The sequence below is a fragment of the Apteryx mantelli genome, chromosome Z (assembly GCF_036417845.1).
Source record: "Apteryx mantelli isolate bAptMan1 chromosome Z, bAptMan1.hap1, whole genome shotgun sequence".
NCBI classification, from domain to species: Eukaryota; Metazoa; Chordata; class Aves; order Apterygiformes; family Apterygidae; genus Apteryx; species Apteryx mantelli.
The window spans coordinates 81,573,290-81,595,272 of NC_090020.1; the positions used below are offsets into that span (position 1 = coordinate 81,573,290).

Genomic DNA, 21,983 nt, shown 5'->3' on the forward strand with positions numbered 1-21,983 from the left:
ATAATCGCTGCTTCCCCATCTTCCTCTATATAACTCAAAGTGCTTTCTACAGCTGGTATTAATTCCTTGATATGACATATGATGCAGATGATAGCAACAGATACAAAAATGAAAACTTAATAATACAACACAAGTTTACGAATATCATTCAAATGTATTTCTCCATTTCCCATTTTATATGATGATAAATACGGAACACAAATGTGGGTAATTTAGATAGGTCTACAAAATCAGTCTGAAAACCCTCAGAGACAGTCTCTGGAGACAAACTGCAGATCATTTTTAGGAGCTGTTTATCCAGTCTCAGATAAGGCTAATAAATGTATGGAGAATGATCAATGAAAAGTGGTCACCATTGGTTAGCTCTAGTTTATCTGAAACTTGTAAAATAAAAAATAATTCTTGACTTCAAATTCAGTTTGAATGTGTGAAATCTTGTTCAGTCCAGCACAAATATATTACCTTTTATGGGAAAATGAAAATGAGAATGAAATTAGGGATGGAATATAAACATACACATTTTAGACAATAGTAGAAATGATCTAAAAAACTTTATATGTACCCTAAAAAGGAATCTGAACAGTACTTTTTTGGTAAGAGGCTTCTCTCCTGATCTTGTAGATGTGTCCCACCTTTGTCTTCTTTCACTGTGTCATTATTAATGGCATCTTAATTCCCTTGTTTTGTTCTCTTCATTATAGTACCCGGACAACAAGTATAATATTCCTTGTTATACAGACATTTTTGGGATATATTATATAAGCTTAGAATACTTTCAGTCACATTTTATTTTTTTTCTTAAATTCACCCACACATTTCCATCATCTTATTAACGATGAGTTCAAATGTGTTTTATTTAATGCACTGGTGAATGCATTACTACATTAGGAAATCTCATGGAAATTCATGTGCTTAATGCTAAAGTGCCTCCCATCCCACACCCATTTCAATTAAAGTGTGACATTGACACAGCCTTAATGCCCTCAACTGCTCATTTGACACAATCTCATGCAGTGATATCTCACCAAAACAGGAAGCTGCTTTCACATCTCGTTTGCATTATGTATTCATTTTAAGATTAGTCACATGGCTAATGAGCATCTTGGAGGCTGTCCAGTTTGCCACACTATGTCATGCTTCCTTTCCTGCCACTCTACTTGCATTAACTCCCTGTGATATTGCCAAAGAGTGTAAATTGCTCTTATCCATTTGTTCCAGAAAATGAGCACAGTCACTGCCATTTGGAAATTGTTCCCATTGTTGATTGCAATTAAATATTAAATGTGAGCTGAAATCATTTCATTTTCATGAAGTGCTAACCTCTGAAATTTTGCCCACATATGTTCTGTCCAATACTAAAAGAATTTTTCCCCTTCCCCTGCCCGTTTACTTACAAAAATAATATGTTCCTGTCTTGAAAGTCTGAACTGGAATGGCTGTAGCAAGCCCAAAATACAGAAATTATTCCTGCTTTATCCAGAAGTGGAATTAAATTCAAAGTGACAATATTAAAATTAACACTTCAGTTATCCTTTAACTTCTCAGCAGCTTTGTTGTTAGCAGATTTACTCAATATTCTAAATAAATATATAAACACCTATTCATATATGTAAGTGTATGCATATTTATTTATATTTGTATATAATGTCAGGCAATCTGAGTTTCTCAAGAACTTCTCAGCTTTTCCAAACGATGACAATCAGCTAAGACAAAGAGAGGTTTCATACACCAGAAGGGACCATTTACTGTGATCATTTATTCTGACAGGGTCACTAATCAGAGGACTTCGCTGAATGAATTCCCATTGCAACAAAAATGCACCGCTCAGAAAAACAGAGAACAAACAGCAGCCTCTTCCCTCAAAAAACCACTCGTACTAGTCTCTAAAAATCTCCAGTGTTGGACTGTCCATCACAACATTCAATAAGTTGTTCAAAGGTATAATTACTCCCTCTATAAATGATAAACACAGGAGTCTGCAATTCAGGTGGGAGAAAAACATGTAGATGATTCTACATCTATTTTCATAGCTCTTTTAGGATCAAAATTAGCATGTTTGAAATGTGTATATGTATTTGAAAAATACTACAAATCTATGAGCATATACTTACAATATCTTATAATGTAGTGATTGAAATACCCTGTCAAAAAATATTCTGCATTATCTCACATTAGTAGCAACTTTCTAAGATCAGCAAGATCCCCAGTAACATTTCAAAAATGTCAATGGATAATAGGAAGATGTTGTAAGCACAAAGAATCATTATATTCTAATTGAATATTTCCACTATATTGCTAGAGATATGAGTCACTGTAGAAAAACAAAAAACTAATGTGTAAGCAAAATGATCTCTAACCGTATAGAAAAGGAATGAAAAGGAAAATCCCTATTCCTAGGGTCTATGACAAAAAAGGGAAAAATAATGCCTCTGGATTTTTAATGATACATGATCATTGCTGCACAATTTTCAGAATAAGCTCTTCAGTGTGTTTGGAGGGAAGCAGAAATGGGATGGTGAAGAACATTTGGCAGCATATTAAAATGATATGACTTGTTTGTACCTCTGGTCAGTAACAGTAAAAAGTTTTCACCATAGCCTCGTGTTGGAATAGGTAAAACACAGCAACATATTCTCATCTTTAGACTGTCCTTAAAGCCCATTGTCTTACCAGTTTACGGATGAAGTATACTTTCCTAAAATGAGGAAAAACATCTTTTAATGGAAGTCAATTGCCCAAGTGTATGTTTGTATGGAGCCAGGAGTAGGTCAGGACATAAAATGTGTCCTTTATACCAAAAAAAAAATAACATGAAAGCATTGTTTAGAATTAACAAGATTTGGACTTTTATGAAATAAAACCAGTTGGTAGTCATTTATTTTTAAGCCCAAGCAAAAACTATTACAATTTCAACTATTAGTTTCCTAGTTCCAGGTTTTCTATGTGATCCTAATAATCACAAACTGATCATGCAAGAGGGTTTTGTGGCACTTTTGTATGGGCTGAACCTGGTTTGGTTTTGCTTTTCACCTAGAATATCAACCAAATTAGATCAGTCCTGTCCTCATGTACCTTGGGAATCATTCATTGTTCCATCTTCTTTAACTAGATGCAAGGATAGTTCACAAGAATCTAGAGATGAAAAAACAGCTGAAATTATTATTCCACTCCCATGTCAATGCTTAAGGTGGAGAGCGAAAAGTTCAACTGGACCGTAGGCTTATAATAATATATACCGAAAAATGTTTGTATAACAAGGAACATTTTACTTGTTTTCAGGGTGCTGTAAGAGGTCAGAAAGAGGAAAAACCAAGGGGAAAGAGGACAAAACAAGGGGAAAGTTAAATGTTTAAAATAGTTAAATGGACAGCAAAAAGTTAAATGTTTATAGTTATTTAGTCGTCACAGGGGTTATTGAAGTTTTTCTTCTAAATTTTAAAGTGATTAGCCTCTTGGATTTGAAAGACAATAATGTTACCTCCAATTACCTTCCCTTCCCCTCTCCTCCTCCTAGATCTATTAGTATATTGCTTAGGAAAATCCCCATCACAGTGGAGGGAGTTATAATATCCTTTCTGTCAGGACTAACCCACTTAAGTCCAGGCTAAATTTGCATGGACAAGCACAAGATTACTGCTACAGCATTCTCACCCCATCCCCGAACAGAGAGAATTGTGTAGCTAGTGCAAGAACATTAAGGAAAAACATGCAGGAATTTATTAGATTCTTATGCCCATGTAAAGCAAAGGAAATAATAGACTGTACCCGAAAGCTTAACTGGAGCATAGTAGACTCAGCAGGTTGGTTAATATTTGAAATCTGTGGAATATTCTTCTGTCACATAATATAATATTTTTGTTATTTCCATAGAATATCACCTTCTCAGTGACATTCACAGAAACTGCTGTGGCTTAAAATGCCTTAGAATACCACAGGCAGGCAGAAAATGGTATTTTCAAAGAAGTATGCATCTGAGGGCAGTATGTCCAGAAAAGTTTAGGACAGCTCATGAGTTCCAGAACCAGGATACAAATTGCTGCGAAATTAAACAGGGGCCTAAAATGTATGACACAGAAGAAAGGCAATATATGGATTTTTAGAGAGGTCAGTGATCTCAGACATAGCTGAAAATCTATGTTCACTTTTGTGCTTTGCCATTCTGCTGGAAAAGGGGAGGGTGTATCATGAAAAGGTTCATTTCATACATGGCCCGGTTTTATTTTCTTTCCTCAACAACTACTACTGGGTTACTGCCTTGGCCCTGGATACGCTAATTCTGGGTCACCATTTTTTCTGCCAACCCAGAAAATTCTCTAGAACTGTAATATCTTAGTAGATGTGGAAAATACCTACAGTATGCCTCCCTGTTGATGTACAAAAACCAGTGAGATGAATCCTACAATTTGAGACCCATATCTCAAAAGTACTAATGGCACTTTCAATCATATAAACTTTTTCAGGGTACTGAGATTTTTAAATGTATTTGTTATTACATTTCATACAACAATGATTCTTTCTATTTGTTTTTTGTCCAATTTTGAGTGGTCATACCAGAAATACATCCAACAGGAAACATATGTAGTTATAGCACAAGATTATACCCTGCTGTTTAGCACATATTTGAAAGCATGAATAGAAAATAAGCCTGTGTCAGGATGTCCTCGGCATTTCTGAGAGACAAAAGTGCTGAATGGATAAAACTCACAGTCCTACTTCCAGCTCTGCCCCTGGCAAGCTGTGTGAATTTGAATTCAAAATTTCACGTCTCTTTTCCTAGCTCCCTCTCTCCTTTCCTATTTAGAGTGTTGGTTTTACCGGGTGGAAGCTGCCTTTTACTCAAGGAGACCTTCATCCTGATTAGGTCCTCTAGGCATTCCTGTAGTGTGTACTTATAATGCATCATAAGCTTTCTTTCTCTTTATGATTATTTATTATTCATACTGTGGTAGTGTCTAGAGACCAATAAGTTAAGATTCTGACAAGATACACTATATGGATAAACATAGATGGCAGGTGGATAGTTAATAATAAAGAGGGGTGTATGTACATAACTTAATGGTGTCAGTAAGTACTAATTCTCTTCTCCTCTTTTCCAGTTACATGTGATTAGATTTTTTTTCCTGAGTGCAACAAATGAATTGGTTGCAACGTCCTTACAGTTTTGTCTTCTTTAGAGTTGGTACATTTAATTTTATTTTATGATTTTTGCAATGATTATAAAATTCCTACATGTGTGAATAGTTTATAAATAGATTTTTTTCCTTCATTAAAAATCACCGGTCACCAGGAGCTAATATCCAGGGAATGTGGAATACTATAGAGATGACAAATTAAAAGAAATACTACCATTGGCTGATCTACTTAGGCATGCAGTAATTTTGTAGAGGTTATACCATTCTTGACATCCACAATATGGAAGCTAAGTATATGACAGGTATTACAAATATTGGACGGATATTTTCAAGGTAACCATTCTCTCTCTCAGACTGGGGAGGTGAAACACACTTCTAATGTATGTGATATACTTTATGCAAAGCCTAACCCATCATCTTCCTTGAGTGAATGGTGAATGGTTAAATTCTTCAAGACTCTCTTGTCCACCTCCTTCATCAAATATATCATATATGGCATCTACATTTTTCAGGTCATGGGCAAACCATCTCAAGCTCTGTAAAAATGAGTCATATTCTTTCCTTTTTTATTACCTCTTATCTGGGCTTTTCCTTTTTTTTTAATTTAATGGACACAGAAATTATATTTTTATTGGAAATTATCATTTTGTGAGCTTTATTGTATACATTTTAATGTTTCAATTAAATCAGTGTAAATGATCCAAATAAAAATGTATGGTAATGACATTAGAGGTTTGCTGAGAAAACTGATCTTGGATTTACCTGAGACTGATGATTTTTGAGAATTCTTGAGTTACAGAGAGAAAGTCAAGAGAAATCCTTCCTCAAAAGCACCTTAGCTAGCTTTCTTAAAGAGCTGTAGAGACTATCATACGCCCAAACACTCCACACAAGCCACCTCCTTAGTTTAGTTGTTACAGGACTCAGATGCCTGTACATCCAAAGGAAGTTGGTTAGAATATTAATAGATAATGTTCAATACAATAGGAATCCAGGACTGTTCAAGGCATTAAAATTACTTAGTTTTTTACCCCGTTAATATCTTCCAAATTCGTACCTCATTTAAAAGAAGGAAAAACATTTGATTTTTTTTTTAAATGAAATATAGTTTTGCCACAGCCACTAACTTATAAATAGAAATATAGTTCAGTCAATCTGAATTCATCCTAGATTTCTCTTCCAGCTCACTTTCCCATTGTACTTCAGCAATACAGTCATTAGGCAGTGGTTGGTGTTGAAGAAGATGATTTTCAATGCGTTCCAAATGCATGCAAATGTTTCTAATTATTTAAGGTTATAACGCCACTAAATCCAGGGGAGTTAGTGGAGTACGTGATCCTAGAGCACAACTCTAGTATATTAAATTCAGTAGTCCCTCTTATTTTTTTCTGAAACATGTCAACTAAGAGTTTAAAAATGGAAACCAGTATGAAAATAACAAAACTCCACCTACCCCCTTCCAGACTGGTCAGTTTTTACCTTGTTTAAATATACTGTGTTGAAAGACTGTTCTCCCTCTTGTGAGGTTTTTGTTTTCTTTTCTATGACTAAAATTACATAGCCAGTATTAGTTATAGAGCATGAAGCCAAAAATCTGTTGTTAAAAGAGATCTCCTACAAAGCATTTCAGGAGCAGATGACTCTGGTATGATCATGACACAGTCTAATTGTCATCAGACAAACAAGGTTTAATCTAAAGTTTACAAATCTTGCTTCTAACCCCAAAGTATCTCAAATATGCAGAAAGACTGAAAGGAATGAAGGACAGAATAATCTTTACTCACCTATAGTTGGATCATGATAGTCAGGGAACCGATGGCTTATGAACTGCATTGTCATTGCTGGAGAGGAGAAAGAAAGAGAAAGGGAAGGAAAAAAGAGTGGTGTTACTGCCTTTAAATGACAACAAGAAAAAGAACAAGCAGAGAATTCATTCATTGAAATATCAGCCTAGAAAGTGAGTCAAAAGTCTGTTTCATGTCTACAACTGCAAGGATGCAGTTGTATTACAATGATAACTAAGCACAGATAAATAGAAAAAATATAAATTAAACATTTATTTTGTAATTTGTCTTAATTTTTTTCTTTTTTAAAACTGCATTTATCAATTTCTATATTACAATGTTACATCTTTTTAACCCTTGGTAAAAACTGTTAACCCATTAGAGTCTCTAGAGGAAAATCTAAACTAAACTAAACTAAAATTTTTCTAGTATTTCCCCAGTTACATCATAGTCCAGCCTAACTAACCTTAATTAGGTACTCCAGCTGATATCTGCACAAAACAATCATAATTGTGAATCACATCTTTATTATGCTGAGTAATATAATACACTAGGATAAAAAAAAATCAAGATTCAGAACCTCTTTTAGTATATAAAAATTATATGGGGTCAGTGAACTGTCTTTGTGGTGATTATGGAACAGACTTTTCTAATGACAACTATTAAAGTTTTCACTATAGCTGCCAAACCAATGTACAAGTACACAAATAAAGAAACAAATCAGGATAGTCTGATCTGATGTAAAAAGAGGGAGTTTTATTTATTTTCTTGACAAATGGAAATTCCTAAAGATGTCATTCCCATAACTTCTAACAAAAGCATTGGAAATGAAGCGTTACAATCACAAAATTCCTTAGCAATAACAAAAACTTACTAAGCAGTGAGTAGTTAAAAGGTGGAGCCAGGGTCTAGGAAATGTAGGTTCATTCATACAGCGAATTTGATATTTTTGTAAGCCCCAACATTTTATCTTAATAATATACCCCAAACACCATGTACTGGGATGAAGTTAGGTGAATAATCACAAGGTCAAAGTCACTATCCCTAATTAAAGCTGTTCTAATTGCTATACGATATTTAAATGATTGAGAAGTTACTGGAATTTGAAAGAAATGGATGAACTTGACCATCTCACACTATCTCACAACCTAGCTGAGTCCTCTTACTACTTTATACAAATGAAAGAGGACGACAGTCTAGGTTGCTGTATTAGTCGAGCTGGCTGGGCTCTCCTTCCAGAAGCCTACGATGAAGGTTCATCTCTTCACAGGCTTGCACCATTTGAACCAGGGGGGCCCTGGAAGTGAAATGCCAATTTATGTAAAAGCTAGAAGCATTCATATTCTGTCCAACAACAAGGGTCCTGAATGCCATCCAAAGTTCGGGGACCTTGAATAACCAAGAAGGTAGGCTGGGGTATTCAATGCTTTGCTTAGATCACAGTAGTACATCCGTTATCAGAACAACATGGGATGTTCTGCTCTCTCTGATGTTTTGTTCGAATACTAATCTCAGCTCAGTTGAAAAGCACAAGTATCTCCCTAACGCCGAGAGCTGTGAGGAAAAGAACTTGAAAATGTGAAATGGGTGAATTCTAATCACTCAGAAACCAGAAGTAAAATAAGAACCTAACATATATTTTAAAAGATACCGCTTGATTTTAAGCCAAATTCCTGATTTTTAAAGGGATATAACTTATTTTTTTTAATGTCTGTATTAAATTTTCAATACAGATGCTACGTGGCCGCTTGTAAAAAAAAAAAAAAAAGTAACCCAATCCCACCTGAATTATAACTATCTGTCCTAACACAATAAACCAAACATGGGATTTTGTCTTATATCTCGAATATCTCAGACACCTTGAATAGCAGAAGTTATGAACAAAAACCTCCACATTTTGAAAATTCTGTGCAGAAATTTATCCATTTTTTAAAAATGGCATTTTTTTGTTTAGTATTGTCCTTTTATTTTAAAGAATCATGGGGTTAACTAAATAGTTTTATAAAAAGACACAGACAAGGAGTATTAAACATTTATTGCCATGTTAATAAATTATTGCATCTTTAGTGTAGACAAATATAAATGTTAAGGAGCAGCATTATAAATTCATAGTAACTCAGAGAGGATAACTGTAAAAAAAGCTCATTCAGCCTATACATATTACAGGTGAATAAATCTATGTGCAGTGACATTGACATTTTCTATATTATCTGTTGTCAGATGCGTTACTTTTAAGTGTTAATTATGTTTGAACACTTCCATTTCCAGGACATCTTTTTTTTTTAATCATGACAGATTTTTAGGCACCTCCATCTGAGAACTGTTTATTGGCTTCTGAAGAATAAACTGACGCCTAATGTGATTTGCCTAGTTTGTTCTGAGACACAGAGGCAGCTAGAAGAGACGCTGTTCATATGGTTTATGCCTACACATTTGGAGCTTTCTGAGGGCCTGCACTGCAAATGAATTCCATTTGTTTCACTACCTGCTGCTGGTTCTTGCCAAGCTTCTTCAAAGCAAACCACTCACTCTCTGATCTGATTTTGTTTCCTTTTGGAGCAATGCCTGCATCACAAAATCTGCTTTCACAGCTGAAACTGGAATTCTCAGAGGAGACCCAGAACTCATGGTAAACACTCTTCCTCTTTCCTGAGATGGCCCCGAGTCAATACATCATTTCTATCCTCATAAAATCCACAGGATCTAAAAGGACAGAAACGATTCAGAAGCACTGTACTGACTTTTTACTGTAACGTGCAAAAGGTTAGCCACTGGGACTGGTATAACTTCCATCTTCCAGAACAAAATGTGCACAGCAACCTAGGTTGCACACAGTGATCAGAATCTGAATCTGAAGAGGAATTTAGGTCTTGAAACGACAAGTGCAATAATACTGATTTCTATATGCTTGACCGCAAAGAGCTGAATTGGCTCTGTATAAAATGAATCTGGAGAGGTACAGAATTGGAGAATGGTTTTCACAGAAGCACTAAACATGATGAAATGAAAACCTCTTACAGTCAGCTGGCTAGGGAAACAGTAAATAGAGAGCTCCATTTTACATGCATTTTGTCCCACAGCTGCTTGAATAACAATCCTTTGAGAGGGTTTGGCCCCCAGACCTTCCCCTAACCACCACGGTAGGGTGGTTTTGATGTTCTTTGGTGTTTGGTGTTCTTTGGTGCTTGTCATCTTTTGCAGGGTATTAGTACCCTCTCCGGTAAGCAGGTTATATAGTTTTGCTTTCTGAGATAGAAGGAACTGAAGTTTCCTTTTTGAGTGGATTTTTTAAATCTTTGAACTATAATGTAAGATGAGGAAATTGGAGTATAATGGGAATTGCAACCCATCTTCCCCTGTGTGTTCTTTACAACAAAAAGTAGCAGCTTCCACAGCATTTTCTGTAAAACCCTATTGAACATTAATTAATGCAGCAAGCATTTTCAGAACAGACATAATAGGCCAAACTTCCTAAAGGAAAGGAACATCTTGATTTTGGCTTCTAACAACAAACCTAGTAACAGTGGGTGGGAGGATGAGGAAGCCTCAAAGCATCTGGTCTGATGCAATTCATCTGATCAGTTGTGTCCAGATTTACAAGACATTCCACAGACTGGGCTGCCAGACATGCAGAAATTAGTTCGTAAGTTCTAAATGATGGTCAGAAGTTGGCAGAACACTTCCCAGACCAAAATGGGCTCATTCACTGCTGGCATAACCCACGCAACTCAGCAAGAGCCTAGGGAATTAGACCTGCTTGTACCGAATCTGTCTGGACTCCCCAGCAGGTCAGCTGCCTCAACTGAAATACATGGGTTTCTTCAGCGGTACTAACATCAGCTCCAAAGACTTTTTCCAGAATGAAATAATTTTGGAAACTAATAGGAAAATGGTATGAGTATTTCATGCTGCTTTATGAAAATACTCTCCTTGGTCCCTTCTTTTTTCCTTATCCATCATTCTTTTTTCCATTCAAATTAACATGCACATTTAACAAATCCAAACCATCATCAGACATTGCTGTAACCATTTTCCCTTGGAAATCCAAATAATTAACAATGCTCCAAAATTTTACAGATGTATAAATTAGGGGCCTTTAAGCCTGATTTATGCCACACACAAAGCACTGTATCAAAATGTGGGTTCAAGGCAGTATATTAAAACAGAATAGATGGATAAGACCTCTATTTGAATAAATACATATACATGCAAAAATGGAGTCTGTTAAAAAATGCTTATTGTAAAAAAAAACCCTCCCTTTTAATCCACAGCAGATATTGTGAAACATTTTGAATTGCAAGTTGCCTGAAAATTTTTAATGAATATTTTATAACGCTGTGAAGATCATTCCATTTAAATGGGACATGTACGTCACGTGGCAGCTACAATAAGTAAAAGGATCATTGTTTCAGATGAATAGCATATTCTTTATACCCTTCTGTGGCTAAGTAAATGCAGATTGCCTCAGATGAATAAATGTAAGTCTGATATGCATCAGTAACTATGTAACTTTAAAGTTCTCTTGTGTTTTCAAACTAAAAAGAGGGGCTCAGATCCCAAATTTCCATTTTATTTGCTTCCAATTATGCTTATCCAATGTTCATAAACTAAAACCCATAATTAAATGTCAATTACTTCCCCTACTACTGTTATATTACTATACTTACAAGTAATCTGTGTATATGTGATACCTCTGTTGGTACTGAATTATATATAAGTATTTTCTATGAATAATAAACTTATTCTTACAAGCTAATTTCTATATAATACCTACTCTCTTTGTAATAATATTTTCTTTACCTCACAGTATGAAATGTTATGCTTAGAAACAGGCTAAGGTTACATTATTTATTCTAAAACATCCTTTTGACCACTGCAACAATATTAAAGTTCATGTAAAAGGGGGGTATCAGCTTTTTAAAATCTGTGTTTGTGAGGACACATAGAAAAAATGCTGCTTCAATATCCACAATTCTGCGAGCCGGTATAGTAGAATCCTGCTGTCCTTCTAATTTGTCTTAAATTTGAATTGTACCGATAATTTCCGAGGTTGTCCTATACCTGTTTTTCAAGACACCACAACAGACTGCAAGCCTACACAATCGTCTTTATAGGAATAGTATTCGTGATGTGAACATCTCATCTTGAGCTTCCTCCACCTCCTTGTTCACCCAAGACCTTTCACATACTCATATTCTCCCCATGGTACTGTGTACGATCCTGATTTAATCCATGTCTAAAAAGACCCTTTCCCTCATCCTACAATCCTACAATCTAAATATCTAAGAAAATGATCACAGTAGCTGCAACTTGGAATTTTTTTTTTATTTCCATACAGTTGATTCACTTTAGTTTCTGAAATAGATAAACTATCCCAGTGGATCTTTAGCTTAGCTTTCATAAACCAGTGAGGTTTTGATGATACCAGTGCAGAAGGGGGCTTAGAAATGATCTATAATGAAAAAATCAGTGGCCTTTCAGATTAGTTCATCAAGTTCATGAGAAAAGAAGAACGCATATAGATATTGTCAGCATAGAGAAGGTGGGAAACAAACTACAGAGTCTAAAAACAGTACAGCAGAACATGATAACAAAGTATGCACCATAGGAAGAGATTTGGTCACAGAAATGAAAAAGTTATAAATATGCCAAAAGTTTCAGACATCCTTGCCTCTATCAATTTGTAAAATTAAATCACCTTTTAGAAACATGACCAGGGCATGTTAAACATGTCTGATTTTATTCTTTTGTTAAGTTATTTGCATATAACTAAATATGTAAAAATGTTACAATCAAAGTTTGACTATTTCAGCAACTAGACAAACATTTTCTTATGACTGTTTTATCTATGAAACACCGGAGAGTTTGAACAGTTCTCATCTTTCTCATGGTTTCAACTCCACACAATCTCAGGTAATCATTTTTTCAAATGTTCACAGTTGAATATTGGAACCTTGACTTCTGTTTCATTGGCTTGGAAAAACAACAAATGTCATTATAACTAACCTTTTTGGAGTTCATTCCTGAATTTTAAGATTGAATTGTCAGGTAAGAAGTCATTTGCAATCATTCTTCTGTCCATTGAATCTTATCAAATAGACTTTGCAATAACAACGTGCAAACACATTCATGACGAACAGCAAAGGCAAAAAGTATTTTTTGCAAAATTGTATCTAGTTGAATTGTATTAACAGAGCAAATCTGAATGGCTGGAGACACTAACAATGCTGGAATAAGTTAGAAAAAATTAGAAACAAATAAGAGAAAAGAAGAATTCTAAATAGTTATTCTGAGAATTATTTCATGTATGTACAGTTTCTGCAAGTATAATAAATAGTAAAGGACAGTAAGGACAACAAAGAAAAAGAAGAGCAATTAAAGTTAAAGGACAATTTTGGTGTAAAAATAAATGGGAGAAGCTAGCTAAGAACAAATTAAGGCTAGAAATTAGAAAAGATTTCTAGCCACCAGGTAAGTAGTTTTCTGAAACAGACTTCAAACATGGATGCAAGAGGCAAGAAACCTATTCGGTTTTAAGGTGCTCCATAAGTTAAAGGATGCCTGGTATCAGTGACACAGAAGGTTCTTCTGGAGACTTTTGTACCATATTCTCAATTTCAGGTGGGAAAATATTAATTTAATGTATGATATTTTAATATAGATAGCATCTTTAACCAGGCCTTCAACTAAAATCAGCAATGGAAGTGAGCGGTTGCTTTCCTAAGATACTATGTGCTTTTGATCTCAAACATTCATAAAAAGCCTCTTGCTCTTTAGGGAGAAGTTTAAAGAAGGGAGAAGGGAAAACATTGTTTATGTTTATGATATACTTATGTAGGAGAAAAAGAATCTAAGAGGGTTTCATGGACAATTCACATAGTCAGAGCCATATCATCTACACCTTTTATTGCTTTAAAGAAAATATTTTGCATTTTTGAGGTACTGCACTGTGTCTTTTTTATTATCATTTACTATCAAGTCTTACAGAATAGCAGACATCTCTATCAGATGATGGCTTTCCAGGTCACAAAGGACAACCGGATTTAAGGAAATGGTAAGGATATTTCCTCTTTTTTTGTTTTTTAATATAAGGATGTTGCATTTGGCTCACGGTACATTTTAAAATAAATGACAGCAATAGTCATCTGAACCAAAACAAAAGGAGTCAGAATGACGAATTAATGTTGTTACATTCAAGTGCTTCACACCACTGTGAACCAAAACTGCTGCAGGACACCTAACATGTCAAAGGGAATACAAGTGGTTTGACATGGGTGGAGACAAGATAGTCCTAACCAGCAGCCTTCCACAATGAGATGTAACTGGATTAGATGGGGACTAAAACCCTTATCTGGAAGAACATACGAGTATGTGAAAAACTCACATTGGAACCAGTGGGATTACCCATTTCACATTGTTTAGGTATATGTTGTGTTAGATGTGGGCCTAGAATATCTTATAGTAGTTGAAGGTTATGCTACCAGAAGAATCCCTGAGGGGTACTTATTTGGGAGATAAAGATGAATGAGAAGAGCAGAAATGGATAATGGGGGGTATTACAGAGGTTTATGAAATTGTAATTGTACAGGAAAGTTAAATAGAGCATGATTATTTAATCTCTCACAGTACAAGGCATAGTGAGCATTATATTATCAATTAAATAAATATCTATCAATATATATATTTTTTCACATGGAGTATAGCTAAATCCTGGAAATTATTGTCTGTGACATGATAAATGGTAAAGGGTGTTGTTGGATTAAAAATGATTCTAAAAATTCTTGGAAAAAAAATTGTTCTAATATACTCAAAGATTTCACCCCAAGTTTAAGTAGCCCTTATCTGCAAATAGCTGGAGGATGTGAAGATGCTTAAGCAGAAGTTTTAATGTATTTTATTTTGTTCATACATTCTTCTCAAGACATCTACTATGGGCTACATCTAGTTTCTGTGACAGGATACCAACCTAAAGGCACCTTTGTTCTGACCCAGTACAGCCATAACATTTACATTGTTATATTCTGCAAGAGAAATAGGATGAGAGCTTTACTGCACAGATTCATGAAGAACTACTGCAATTATTATTAATTTTTTAGGTATACAATGTATTATTTATTGAGCATTGGCTGTGAAATGAAGGCAAGCTAATTTTACTTCTCTGTGTTAAATTCACTCTGGTATACTAAAAAAATACAGAAGCTTGCCACACAATGATCTACTGCGTACACCAACCTGCCAACGTAACATGGCTTTTACACTGCTTTTTTCTAAAGTAACAGGAGTTTTGGACAGCTGCTTAAGCTAAAGTCCATAGCAAGCAGAGTGTCAGAGAAAACCAAGATATCATCATGAGACAGTTAGCTGGTACCATATCATTTTATGATGAGAACACACTGACTAACAACCGGATTCGCATCAGTGACAACAGACAACAGCCCTTGCAGAACCAAGTGCTTCCTGGTGCTCCACTGATATCATCCAGATTCACAGTGTTGCCTCCAAGTGAGAAGTTCTGCATCCCGTTATCTATAGATGCAGCGTCATTGTTAAACAAAATCACGCCCTCACTTAAGAGATGGGGACACGCATACCCAGGACTTAGCTACCAATTTATCCAATATTAGCATTCTAGAAGTTAGGTTTCTTAGAAATTGTTTCCAGGTAATAATCCTCTCACTTCTTGATATTTACTTTTTCACTGATCCTCATGAAATGTTTGACTCCAAATGCACTTTGTAATTCAGTAACCTTAGGTGACTAGATACAGAGGAAGTCACGTTTGCTGCACATTTTTTATATAACAATGTAATACAAGCTAATGCAATTATTGTTGCTACGAAAATGTGCTTCTTTACTATTTATTATCCATGTGCAAGTAAAAACACAAAGTTAAAAGGTGTTCGCTGTAATGAATCCATTTAGGGTACAAATTATGACTGCTTCTTGGGAACTGGAATAACTCACCCTTTTAACCGTAGAACTGCAGACAAGTACTTAGCAGTAACTGTATGGTTACATACAACAAAGGCGGCAGAGGAGAATGACAGTCAGAACTGTACCTGGTGCACCCCTCCTGGTCCCTGAGGGACCTGCGATGGACACTGATTTGAGATGAATCTGCCTAGAGCTTTCTGTCCAGGGAAAGCCTAAAATCTTTTAAGTTATATGTCAGGTGTTTTTAGAATGAAAAAACCTAGGATACTTAAATTTTAAATAGAGAAAACTCAGAGTTACTAGTACAGCCAGAAAAGAAAGAGGAAGCTCTTCCCTGTCCACTGAATTTATAGAGACAGATCCTTCTGCTTTGACCTGGTTGATGTTAACCAGTGACTTTATGAGTTGCAGAAAGCACTGCACAGGCTTCTGTGGCCTCCAGAAAATTATTTTCCAGGTCTGCCCATCTCCCACTTGCTCCTCATAGAAATCCCTCCTTAAGCTGGTGGCTGTCAGTTCTGACTCTCACTGTATCGTATCCTATTTGCTATCCGGTGCCCACACTTTCTTGCCAGGAAAGCTGTGATCTTTCTCTCGCTCCAGAGGGTCCCAGCTGACCCCTGACTCCCTTGTTAAAAAAGCAAAACACTCTTTAAATTATTATATTAAAAGTATGTCTCAAGAGAAAAAAAAAATCAAACCAAAAAAGAACATTTATAATGCTTGGTCTAGGAGAGCTGGTTTTGTTGTTTGGACTGCAGAGCAAGAAGAAGTCTTGTTCACATGTATATTCTGTGCCCTTTACCACTGTAAAGGGAGAGCAAACTATAATCAAAATATGTGGAAGTGGAGCTGGTGGTAATAATGTAAGGCAGGGAACAGCTGCCCTTGGAGAATTTTTGGTTTTAAATTTTTTCCTCTTTTGTATCAGAAGGAAAGCAAAGACTTGATGCAGAATTTTGGTATTGGGGCAATATCTGCCCCCAGGGTAAAAGCCAAGAATTAGACAGCAGGTAAGGAGAAATAGAATAAAGAGATAAACAAACAAACAAAAAGTTATTCTGTCTTGGGAGCCACCTAGAATGAACGAGGAGAAACTACTAACCTCTGAGTGTGTCTCAAATTGCTCTTTCTCACAAGCATTAGGTGTAAAGCCATGAGTTCTCACTATTTCCCTTCGAAGTGTGATCAGTGGAACAAAGACAAATACCTAAGCTTCCTCCAGTAGGGACTGAAGGAGAGAAAGAGAGAAATTGAAAAAAAAATTCATCCTAACTTGAGAAACTTTCAGGAAACCTTTGGCAAAAGTACTCTCACTGCAAAAAAGTTCCCTGTCTTCTGAATCAGCAACTTCTAGTGAAAAACAGTTCTGCTAAAAATTTCTGCTTAGCATTAATATCTACATCCAAACTCAGGTCCTGTGCAATACAGGTAGGCAGAATGCACTGCATTGCAAAATTCATGTTAAAAATATAGTTCAATGTTTAAGGATACAGGGGAGCAGACAAAACTTGTATTTATTCCCTGTGTAACAGACATCATCATAATGTGATACAAATTAACAATAATGACAAGGTAGATCGCTACCACTTAAGCACCATTTCCTCCATAATATATCCCTGACCCCAACCTAAAAGGTCTCCCACAAAAAAATACTGAACCTTCACTACCCTGCTTAGCTTATGAGATTTGACAAGATGCATTAATAAACAGAAATTACTTCTGGCAAATGCTACTAGTGCATTCTCCCCCTGTGTTTCTTCCATTCGGTTAAAAACAGTGAGAAAACTTTGTGTGTCTTCTACTGTGCTTCAGCTAGAAAATCCTATGGTACCTTAAGCCCTCTGTTAGTGAGCAATCCAAAATGTAATGACATAAAAAGGTTTTAAACCAGAATCTAGTTTAATGTGATTTTTAAAACATATTTTTTCAGAGAAATATAGAGCAGATCCTCAGCTGTTACAGATAGACACACTTCCATTAAAGTCAATGGATAAATCTCCTAAATTTATAAAGGAAGTACAAAAGACACAAGAAAAAATAGGTTAGTTCTTTAGACAGGAATGCCCTGGCTTGCAGCTACCAGAGTCTCAGGTATTATTAGCTCACTATAAAAGAGACTTTATAAAAGGATAAAGCTATCTCATTCCATGGAAAGAAACCTCTCAGCACCAGCATATATTTCTCTTCCTTTTTTTAACCGCTGACATATTTCTATATAATGATAACTTGAGATGCTCTGACTTGGTTTACTGCTGTTTCAGGTAGTGCTAAATTGACATTGTTTGCAGGTTTCCTAATGTAAACTGGTGGTTAGCTCCTGTGATACCTTCCATGTGAAATTACACCCCATACGTCAAGTGGTGATGAATCGGCAGTGACAGCAGCTGCATTTTCTTGCGAGTGGGAGTGTAGTCGCTGTTCTGTAATGTGGCACCCACTTTTCTGTATTTCAAACCTACGGCCTGGAAAATTGATGACACTTCAAAGAGGAAGATACAACCCTTCCATTTAACCCCACATCGAAGTTATATTCGTGGTAAAAACAGTCCACATTTTATTTTTATTTTTACCAATGCTAGGGTTTCTGGAAATATCATTTACCATAAAATGAATGTCAGAGAATAACATCCAGATGCTCAGATAATATTAGCATGTAATTCCCTTTCTCTTACCAGGGTTTAGGGGCATATTTGTCCTCGCTGATCTGAACCATGACCATCTGTATCCCTCTCTCAAAAAGTCAGATCTGTTTTTTAAAGGCATTGATGATTAAAACAATGAACTTGTTTCCTGCCGCTAAATGAACTTTCATGGAAATATAAATATTTCATGGAGATACAATTTATTTGGATGGAATTCAGGAGAGAAAACTAAACCAAACAACAGTAAACTTGTTGTTTTGATTGATGGCATCAGAATTATTCAAAATAAAGCACTGACTTCTTGATTTAACTGTTAGAAATTTTATAGAATATTACCTATATTTTACACGATTTAGATATATTCTTTCACCACTTTCATGATCTTAAAATATCACTTTCATGATCTTTATTTCCTGTGAAAGCTTAAATGCTGTTTTTTTATTTCAACTTAAAATGTAGACAAATTTCCAGATTTAAGATTAGAAATCCTATGATCCATTCTTTTAAAGCCCGAGAAAATTTTTCCAGTGACAAAAAGAGTGTATAAATCATATATAAAGTAAATACCCTAAGAGAGAAACAGGTATTTCTGAAGATATTTCTGAAGATATTTCTGAAGATAGTTATAAAGCCAAAGAATTGTCACCAGGAAACTGCTAAAATCCCTTTCCAAATCCAAATTAGTCAAAGACATTTGATTATTACCAAAACACTGTCCCCAACAATTTATTTCTGATTCATATATTTAAATTTATATTTATCTCAGTGGAGATAACTATCACACAATTTGTATTATATGAGCTGAAAAGTATTCTTCACTATAGACATGACTTTGAATTGAACATATTTTCTTGTCAGATCTCAGTGATGTTTTTCTCTCACCTAATTAGACAACACTTCACAATGAAGTCAAATCTGGCACATTATCATTAATCCCAAAATGAGTTCTTAATGCCTTTTTTATTGTATCAGGAGAAATTTCATAGGATTAGGAGGATTTTCATAGGATGAGTCTGGCTCTTCACGTGTTTACTTCCCTCCTGACATCCCCTTCGAGCTTCCCCCAAGTAATTATGAATTGTTATCCAAAAAGCAAATCAAACAGTTGAAGAAGTCTTGAATTGGTGATAAGCAGCTATTTTCACTGGGAACAAGGAGCCCTGTTTTGCTCGTAGCACCATTCTAGAACAGCATTAGGCCAGGAAAGTGAAAATCAAGAAGGTAACAATATTGATAAGAAACTGTTGAAATAAGACTCCAAAGTTCTGGGACCATCCTTTTTCATTATAAATCAACTCCTGGATTTATCAGTCTTATCTAATACTCTTACACTTGTATTAAAATACAAAATTCAGCTGCAATGCTGTAAATGCATGAGGAAGAAAACCTATCGATTCACACCTTGGCTATATGAAATAGTCCTTTAGTAAAACACATAAACAGCCCTCAGGGCAGCTAGGGGAATACAGGTATTCCACTCTCTGAGGGCCTTTGCCTTAAGCACTAACTGGGTGATACTCACAATCTCTCCTGGTCTAGTAGATCCTGAATTCATCTTCTCAGAGTGGCAGGATTTAACGCAAGGTCATTGCAAGAGGGGCATCCATCCCAAGTGAGGTGCCACAAGCTGGGAAAGCAGAAACACAGCAATCGGAAGCTGCTATTGCGCTGAGCTCGCTCACTTCAGACCAGGAGCCAGGGAAGCAGCAAGGAGGTGATAGTTATTAAATCCCTCAGTGCTGCCATAGTCAAAGAGGTGGCAGGGAAGAGAGATGGGAATCTTCTTAGTGGTGGGGTGAGAGAGGAAGAAAGAGTCTGCTTGCGATAAGCAAAGAAGAATCCTGCGTCTGGTGTTTGCTTCAGCTCCACACAGTGGCCTCGCTCCAGTAGTGGTGGTAGCAAGTCTCCATCCCCTCATTTGTGAGAAGGTGTTAGGAAACTCTCTAGGAGAAGACGGAGCAGGAGGCATGATTCACTGGGGTAGAAGTATGAACTGAATACACTTCCTACATGAGCTAACTAGCTAGCAGTTAAGTGAAGGTGGAAACCTTTGCCAAGTGTATGTCAGAACAGACAAGCAGCCCTTGTTTCTTCTTTCAGAAGGAAGCATCTGTCATTTGGAGGTGGATCTAGAGTGTAAATCCAAGAGGACAGAATCTCCCTGACCCTAAGCACAAGACTGTTTTCCAGAAACATCGTGTCCCCAGAGTTTTGCATTGGCAAACTCCAAACAGCTACAGGTTTTGTGTGCTGACTTCAGGTGGCTCCTAGCCCAGAATGCTGCTTTTCTAATTCCTCTGTAAGAAACCAGACTCTTCCTGGTATGTGCTTCACAGAGCATTCTGGATATTGCTCAGAGACAAGACGCCTGAGATGCCCTACGCATTCAGCTGTTAGGATCTGACTTCTGCAAATTTTAGACACACTGGAATGAGCATCCTACAGGTCTAAACATTGGCTTTAACTACATTTTAAGGACATGGAAAGGAATAAGGTAAAGAATCACCTAGCGTCTTCAGATGCTTAAGCTGATCTGAAAGAATAGAGCTTCTTGATCTAAGGCAACTTATATACTGTAGACAAAACAATGGGAAATGCTGAGCTATCTTATAGGATAGTAATGGCCCTGGGTTTTCTGTTACTTTTACTTCACAAACACTTTATAGCCACTCTAAAGCTACTGAAGAAGGATTATGTGATCATGTGAATCCGGGGAGAGGTGTTTCTAGTTTTTTGTTCCGCTATTAGCTCTTTGTCCTTTGACTATATCCTTTCTGCCTCAGTTTTCACATCTGCAAAAAACAACGCAACTGCAATATGTACTCCCCACAGAGAGCTCTGAGATTTACAGGATTGCTGCATAAGATCTCACTATGAATGTATTCTTTAACTGTTCATGTAAAATCAAGTTAGAAAAAACTGTAAAATTTGAAAGGGAATTAACGAGTCCCTTCAACATGAAGTTCTCCAGAAGAAAACAGGAAGGAGGCATGAGATCAAAGATCTTATGCTACAAATATGAGTCACTAGCCGAAGTGTTCAGTGCAGATGAAGAGACTACACTGTATTTAAAAGGATGAAAAAATTCATAGTACCCTTCCCATAGTACATTCCCAACAGGAAGTTTACACCCGACAAAAGGGCATTCGTACTGCCTTACACATGTACACGGTACATTATGATGATATATTGACAAGGGGGACAACTGGAAGACGTTTGGGGGTGAAAGGTAGCACTCCGGGCAGTAAAAGAGGTGATTTATTATAGCATTAATGTGATGCTGTAAAGGTCAGAAAGCTACAAAACACATACACAAAAGTTCTAGAGGGCTGGTTATATTTTCACGGAGAAAATCTTCATTAGCTTATTCAGGTTTGTACCTTCAGTGTAAATAGCAAATGTTAAGGTTAGCAACGCAGAAGGAATTTACAATGTTCCTTCTCCCTAGCTGGAAGGGGATGGCTCATGACTCAAGGACCAGCTTCAAA

The 21,983-nt window shown here is 36.2% G+C and overlaps 1 protein-coding gene across 2 annotated transcripts in view; it reads right to left on the bottom strand.

The window, feature by feature from the left end:
• RIT2 (Ras like without CAAX 2) overlaps positions 1–21,983 on the bottom strand; it is a 220,428-nt gene that overhangs the window by 116,997 nt on the left and 81,448 nt on the right. For both annotated transcript variants that reach the window (XM_013948540.2, XM_013948539.2), the window contains exon 2: positions 6,917–6,973. In XM_013948540.2, coding sequence (XP_013803994.2) covers positions 6,917–6,971 — 55 coding nt within the window. In that variant the 5' untranslated portion in view covers positions 6,972–6,973. The remainder of the gene's footprint in view (positions 1–6,916; positions 6,974–21,983) is intronic.